This window comes from Olea europaea, chromosome 7 (genome assembly GCF_002742605.1).
Source record: "Olea europaea var. sylvestris chromosome 7, O_europaea_v1, whole genome shotgun sequence".
NCBI lineage: Eukaryota > Viridiplantae > Streptophyta > Magnoliopsida > Lamiales > Oleaceae > Olea > Olea europaea.
Window position 1 is genome coordinate 18,261,473 of NC_036243.1, and position 8,291 is coordinate 18,269,763.

The window sequence follows — 8,291 nt, forward strand, 5'->3', positions numbered from 1 at the left end:
CTGGATGGAGGAAGAGATACTTCTCCTGCAAGAGATTTCAAACGTATTTCTTCAGCTACAAGTTCACTAACCACCGAATCAACCGAAGGAAGTGGAGTGCGATGTAAAATAAAGCCTCCAAGTCCCTCAAAATCACTGCGAAGTGCCATAAAAAATTGAACTAATCTCTGCTCCTCTCTAAAAGTAATATATTCCTCACATGCTTTCAGTCCTGCTGATTCCGTAAGAGCCAGCTCATCCCAGATAGAGTTCATAGCAGCGTAGAACTCAAGAATACTCATATCTTTCTGATGTAAAACCCGTATATCAATTTCCAACTGATATCGTTTTGCAAAGTTAGATTTAGTTTATAATGTTTGAAAATGCTCCCAAACTTCTTTTGCTGTTTCAAACTTCGCTGATTGTGTACCAATAGATTGCTCAACGGAATTGTGAATCCAAGTGAGAATTTTCGCATTGTTTGACTCCCAATTATCTAACTCTGTTACATAATTCTGAGCAGTGTTCTCGGGTTTCACAATAGTTCCGCTAACATAGCCCCATAATCTTTTTCCCTTTAAAAAATTTCTCATCACTGTACTCCAATACGAGTAATTTTTACCATTTAGTCTGACACTAATGGATTGAAGTGAATCATCTCTTTCAGTAGCCATCATAAAGTCAATAAATACCAACAATAACCAACGTACTTCCACAAACTATAACCAATGATAACCAACGTACTTCCACAAACTATAACCAATGATAACCAACGTACTTCCACAAACTATAACCAATGATAACCAACGTACTTCCACAAACTATAACCAATGATAACCAACGTACTTCCACAAACTATAACCAATGATAACCAACGTACTTCCACAAACTATAGTTAAAATATACTGCACAATATACGTATAACCAAATTAATATCACCAAAAGATCAAAAATTTACCAAGGAACAAATTGCCTTTTGGAAAAACCCCGAAAAAATGACTCACGCGCCTTCACGCGCCACCACTGCCTCTGCGCGTGGTCCTCACGCGCCACCACCACGCGCCGCCAAACACCGACACGCGCCTGACCGGACGTTTCGTCTCAACCTGCTGAACAAGGATCTGGTCTCCGTTTTCTTAATGGATCTCCAGTTTGGTCGGAATCTTGATTTTAAGTTGCTGTCGAATAGATTTTTCATACAAACTTTCTTTGCCTGATTTCTATCTTGATTTCAGCACGACCCAAACAGAAATTTCACAAATTTTAACTCAATTATAGGCTCTGATACCATGATAACAATATAATGAATCTCAAACCAATATGTTGAATCAATTCAAAAGGAAGAAAAGAGAAGAGAAAGAGAAGAAGAATAAAGAGGGAACAAAAATCTATTAAGCCATCAATTGAGTCTTCAAAGAAAGTATAAAACGGGTTTTATACTACTACAAGGAAACTAAAAATAATAGGAAACTTACAATAATAGGAAATTACGTATTATGCTAAAATAAATAACTAAATATAAGTAATTAACTAAATATAACACACGTTTTCAATTAGGTGTCAAAGTAACATCAGATAGGATGCCATGTCATCATTTCAGTGTCCACGTATGATATCCGTTAGTAATTATGCGCAGAACTCTTCTTTAGGACTGATGGGGTTCATGATTTAAAGTTAATGGACTAATGAGGTTCGATTTAAAGTAATGTAAAGTTAGGGTACCATTCTGAGTTTTAACCCGTACCTGTATCAACGAAATATATTGTGATGGATAAATTGTGAACAGAAATTCCTTGCTCCCATATGACAAAATTTTGGGTTAAACTGCTTGAACAGGCCCCTGTTTGGACAGGGGCCTGTTCCCATGGCATTGACCTAAAATTTTTGCTTAGCACTAGTCTTTTTTTTGTGCAGGTTGTCGCTTTCTTCTGAACTAACATTTTTCTTCAATAATTTTCTAGTAGTGATTGGTACTCGTGGAATAAGTAAAACTACAAAATGTTAGTGCTGAAACATTATAGCTGGCTTTCCGAATGCATGTTGCTGAGATGGATTAGGTTAGAAATTCGTAATGTCACTCTACATTCAAACTTAGCACGTGTTTCTTAGAATGGTTGTTAGATCACGTTAGCCTTTTAGATTCTGGTGCAATTTAACCAAAGAAATCATTTTTAGTCTGCTTATACTACATTCCTTGTAGTAGATAACTACTTCAGGCCAGTCTTTACACAGTGAAGTGGATAGTCACACATGCATAGGAATTAGTTTGAGATAAAATTGGTGTAAGACGAATCATAAGGTGTCTTTATGCTGCAATACTGATATTGGCTCTGGACGATCCATGGGATTACAAATTTGATTTTGAAGTCTATATAACTGGAGTGTTGGAGGTGGTGCTCTTAAAGTAATCTGAGTATCTAGGATAATGATTTCATTAGACATTAGATGATTGACAGTTAAAGAAGTGTTTATAATTTGCGAAAACTGTCTGACATGAAATTTATGGAATTGTATGTTTTCTTATGTGATGGAACGCAAATTAAAGAATTATGGGCATTACATTGATTAATGAAGATCTACATAGTACCTATGAGGTTAATGACAGAAAGCCTGAATCGATTAATTATTCTCATCCATTGCTTCCGTATTTCTTTCAAAAAAATACTCTTTCCGTTTCATAAAAATAGGCTTGTTTCAATTTTCACATAGATTAAGAAAATGTAATTAATATAGTTGGAAATAACAATTTTACTTATATTTTTCCTAATATATCCCTATACTAAAAATGGTTTACATAGGAGTCATTTATATTTGTTGATAACAAGACACATTAAATAGGAGCATATTAGTAAATTAAGAAATCTAACTATACTCTCAACAAGGAAAGTGGCATATAATTTAGAACAAACAAAAAAGGAAAGAAAGTCTATTTTTATGGGACGGATTGAATAACTAGTTCTTGTATTTTTATATTTGTTGATAACTATACTCTAAACAAGGAAAGTGACATATAATTTGGGACAAACGAAAAAGGAAAGCAAAGTCTATCTTTATGGGATAGATATAGTAACTAGTTCTTGTATTTCTCTTTTCGCAAGGGAGCTCATAATTAGTGGAAGCAGCAGATAGAAATATTCGTTCTTTCTTTCCTGGAATATCTGTTCTTGTTCGTCCCTCTAGACACACCTGTCCACATTTCATTTCATAAAATCATTATTATCCTAGATGTATATGTTGGCTGCAAATCTAAGAGAAACTGAGACAAAGTATTTACCTTCCTGAAAGTTATTGCCAGGACACCATCTTTTCTTTCTTCAGTTTTTTTAATTTATCTTCTTCATTTTTATTTTTATTTTTATTTTTATTTTTATTTTTTTTATTTGTGCGCACGGTGGAGTGTTAAATTATTGTGACCAGCTGGTTTAGGTGAAGCTGCCATTCAAATGTTCAATACTACATTATTAGCAACTTGGCATTGTGAGAAGTATATTTTTCCTACTATTTGATGGCATTTTTAGGAAACTTCTAATAGTTATATATGGGATAACGTTTCTGACAACAATCATAATTCATAAGCCCTCGTGATCCTGCTTCATCCAAAGTCCAAACTCACTTTCAATTACCAGTAAATGCAATTTAAATGGACAAGTGATATGGAATGCATTTGATATGACATTTTCTATGGTGCATGGCTCATTGTGATGCAGCCTACTTGGAATATCAAACAATATTGGTCATTGCTTCACGTTTTACTCCCATAGAGATCAAGTTACAGAATGCTAATTATAGAGAGCAGTGAGTATTTGGTAACATGATCGGTGGAGTGCAAGTCACAAGTATTGAAATGTTACGCAATTTCAATTTGAAGTTTTCATCTCATAATTGTTCTTTGGTGAATATTTTTCAGGTGAATGTTACAGCTGATCATCGAATTATTTATGGTGCTGACTTGGCTGCATTCCTTCAAACCTTCTCAAAGATCATTGAGAACCCCGAGAGCTTGACAATGTAGACTAAGATTTAGGCTTCTGTTAAGAGGCATTGCAGGGTTTCCCATTAGAGAGAAGTCGGCCAAGTTTCAAGCAGCATGAAGAACTTCTGGCTATGTTGTATTATTATTCTTTCTTTTTCTTTTTCAGTGAAAGAAAAAATGTATTTTCCCCCTTTGTTTCGATTGTAATTTCAAAATGAGTAACAAGTTTATTTTTCTACTTTGACCGATAAAAAACTTAACTTTGGATCTTCCACAGAATTCTATGTTCTAAGAATCTGCAGGAATTCCAATTCATCTACAAAAACACGGTACTGTCTGTTCTATGAAAATTATCAATTGCAGGGATGATTAAAGTCAGGAATGATAAAAGAGCTTCATCTGAACAGGCCCGTCCAAACATAAATTACACCAACAGTTTTTCTATGTGAAGCAGAGCTCACCAGTCCAAGTTGATATTTCTTGAAGAATACAACTTATCAATGTATTGTATGATCGGAAGTGAGGCATCAATGTATCTTTGCATTTCCTTCTCTGCAGACTCGTCTGTAACAAAATGTTGTAACACGTCAATTTCCCATGCAAGATAATTGACTTTTTCTTTAGATGCTAGCCTATAATAAAATCATCAATAATTTAATACTAGATTCAACTTACTCTCCGACAAGAGGGGACTTTTGGTATGAAAAGAAAATTGGGTAAATCAGGCATATTTTTGTTATAGCAGCTCACTTGTGCTCAAAGAACCACAATAAACATAATTGTTTTCCAACCATCGAGGAAATTTAAAGGGGTTTGGCCAACTTGGGAAATAGATCTCGCTTTCCATTTTTTTAGATCTTGCATGAGAACTAGAATGAATGTTCTTTATTTAGTTCCTCTAATTCATAACGAGTAGATTGCAGTACGATCTTCCAAATGGTTCAGACTATTTCTAATTTCCTTGATTTGGCTGTACTAGACCAACCTATGACATGGTGCCCCGATTACAGAATGTAAAACCCTTCATTAGTTACCATAAAAATGAGACTGATTTCCAAAATATGCAACATGGAAGTCACACGAGTAAACTCACCGCTTTCATTTAGCCTTAGCAGTAGCTGTTCCCTCGTCGGCAGGGCATACATACCAGCAGAAACAGCAGTTCTTACTGCCCATGTGTGATAAGGCGCACAAGTTTTAGCATAAGCTATTGAAGCAGCTTCTCTTAAACAGCAATCCCTGAAAGTAGCATAGCGAAGTAGAATTGTGAATGACCATTCAATAGATTGCACTTTCTTGTATCAGGAACAAATTCAGAGCCATTTAAGTGAACTTCTACAATAAGTCAATGATAAATGAACTCAGCCAACCAATGATATACACAAGACAATGTCTTTTATCTGATTATCATACATGGAGGATCCAGAAGTACTTTATCATTGTTCCAAGAATGCCATTGCCATCTCCTTTGAAGATTTTTTAAAAAGTACAAAAACCAATTTTGGTTTTAATTTCAGAACTAATGTATAAGGTATTTGTCTGAAGTACAAATGACTATTTACACTTCTTATTACAGTGCTGTAAACTGTATGCTTAGCAAAACAATAGGACAGCTAACTGCATCATAAAATATATATCGCTAACGACTTCTCATAGAATATTTCAGCAATGCATATGAATTAAATATGAAAACAAGAAAGTCTCATTACAAGGGAGCATGACATACCGTGATGACAAAAATTTTTGGAATAAAGCTCTTATAAGGTCCAGACCCTGCCTAACTCTGCGCAATTTACGTGAGAGACTTCCTTGTATCCTCACTGTGTCATGTTTTACATCAAACTCAAGTATATTATTTAATGTCCCATATCCTTTCGAAGCATCCGCGAGATCACTTACCTAAAGGCATCAGATTGAGGATTATAAAACAAAAAAAATAAAAATATAAAAAGGAACATAAAAAGGTAGGAAAACAGCGTGAACAAAATTTTTTTGAATGTACCATTATCTATAATTAATAAATGAATATTTATGCATTCCGTACACAATACAAAGAATATTCCAACGTGGGAGGGGAAAAATTATAATTGATTATGGTTGTTTTCCCAGTGTTAGTCTTACTGAAACAGGAAGGCTTAATAGATAGGTAGACTGAACAAAATTTGCATGAAGTGGTTACTTCCAGGTTCAATCAAAGACTCCCTGACTAAAAGTTGAAGTAGAACGACAGCATGCAAGGGCACATCACTAAAGGTTTCTTTGTATTAGATGACTCATTGATTAAGCCCCATTTTTCCCATTATTTCTCATTATTTTTTCTACGGTACTCATTTTCAACCACACATTTTTCATTAAAATAATATTACATATAGATTAAAATTTTTTTTTTTATCCATACATTTCCCATCAATTTATTATTTCCATAATACATTACAAAAAATTAATGGGATTCAAACAGGACCTAAATATTCTAGAGGGCGAGTCACTAATTAAATAAAGATGTATTTCCTTTCATCATCTTCACAAAGGATTCTGAACACACACAATGCTGCCACAAACAGTCCTCTGTAACTGGTGAACCAAAATTAGGTGGTATCTATGATCTAAAGTAAATTTGTTTTTCTACATGGAACGTTTACATGCTGATAAGGTATCATCCCTCCATAAGTACATAAATAAACTAGATGCACAACTAAACTTTCTTCAAAGTTTGAAATGTGATCCGTGTGGGAGGAAATCAGAGTCAACTATCAGAACCAATGTTAGGTCTCGATTCCATGTTCCGTTCAGATAACATATATGAGAGTTCTAAATCAGAGAACTTAATCCATCACTTGAAATTCATTAATTTCAAGTTTAAACAATTAAGTTTCTTGAAAGTAACCTCATTTCCAGATTGGTAAAATCCCATATTCTAATTTTCTAACATCGACTAGTTTGACGTACATAAAAATGGAATCCACTCGACTCATGAACCTTTAGCAGAAGAAATTATACCATAACGGATGGTTTTATCATTTCATTCTATTTGAGTTGTAAGGGTTCCACTTCTACAATCATTTCAACTCCATTCTCTCATGTCCATTCATTTTTCATTTTATGGGTTCTTATCGGAAAAGGCTTTATTTTCAGTAACACATGTATTTGTCAATTTTTGAAGGTTCACATCGCCTACCTGAATTCTAGCTTGACATTGGATGCGCTATATTTCTGGTTTTCAGGCACAGCTCTCTTTGTGCTTTACAGCTTCCTTCCAAATATTTATTATTCTCTTATTTCTCATCTGGCTTAACCTTCTACATCGAGGAAATCATTAAAGCTGCTTTAAGTACATGTGCAGAATTATCATGGACGGAGTTCAATAGGATATTCTTGTATTCACTCCATTTTGCATTTGATATATAATTGTTGACTCCCCATGGTTGTCCAAATTTCCAATATGAATGTGGAGCTTCGTATCCAACTATAGCAGCATATCAATACCATACATCACTCAAAGATTATTAAAATTTTCAACGGAAATTTTACAAAACTTCAAGAAATTTTGATCTCCTACACATAATTGTTGTAAAGTTTTCGCTCGAGGCATTCAAATTGTTGACCAAGAAGTAAAAGAGAAGCTACTTGCACCATTTTCTACATAATAATCATATCCTCTAGGGAGCTGATTCATTCAATTATAAAATCCGTTGTAAAAGAATCACATCAACCTTTTCATCATAACATACTACAATAACACTTGGAGCCCTAAACCAGATTTAGGCAAATATATCTAAGAAATTTAACAATAAAAAGACAATACTGTTTAAAAATTGACTAGCCAAACTACATAACAGATACAGAATTGTTATTTTTCTTTTATACTGCATGATTCATCTGCATCATCCTTTGCATTTACAGTTATTCATTCCTTGTCCTAATCCCTCTACTCCACTTCATTACTCTTGCCATAGCAATATCAGTTAGGCATATCAGTTTATGATTTAAACACAACAAAAACCATGCTTACATAATCTTTGGTTACTTAACACACCAAGCACAAGCACGCGGAGTGTTTATTTTATCTATTATAATTACTCTAATCGCATGCACGCCCTGATTTAAGGCTAATTTGTAAACTTGTAACCACTTGCGTTCATTCATTGCAAGTTGATTTTTATGGTGAGTTCTCAGGTTCTGATCTAACATATAACACAATATATGCATATAAATGGTACCAAGGTTAAATATATGTATACAGCTCATGACTATTGGGAAAAAAAAATTATTATTGAAATACCACTAACCTTGGAAACATACTCCAATTCTGCAAATTTGAAAGCTATCCCTAAAGAATTAA

At 34.1% G+C, this 8,291-nt stretch overlaps 2 protein-coding genes across 2 annotated transcripts in view; one reads left to right on the top strand and one right to left on the bottom strand.

Moving 5' to 3' along the window:
* LOC111398007 (dihydrolipoyllysine-residue acetyltransferase component 4 of pyruvate dehydrogenase complex, chloroplastic-like) overlaps positions 1 to 264 on the top strand; it is a 5,403-nt gene extending 5,139 nt beyond the window's left edge. Inside the window, exon 2 of the mRNA XM_023024968.1 lies at positions 210 to 264. Coding sequence (XP_022880736.1) covers positions 210 to 264 — 55 coding nt within the window. The remainder of the gene's footprint in view (positions 1 to 209) is intronic.
* A 3,903-nt stretch (positions 265 to 4,167) lies between these two features.
* LOC111398008 (ACD11 homolog protein-like) lies at positions 4,168 to 8,289 on the bottom strand (the record flags this gene model as incomplete). Its single annotated transcript, XM_023024969.1, has 4 exons — positions 4,168 to 4,516; positions 5,046 to 5,191; positions 5,679 to 5,851; positions 8,239 to 8,289. Coding segments are annotated over 4 exons (477 nt in total), but the record flags the coding sequence as incomplete, so codon positions are not given.
* Positions 8,290 to 8,291: the final 2 nt, after the last annotated feature.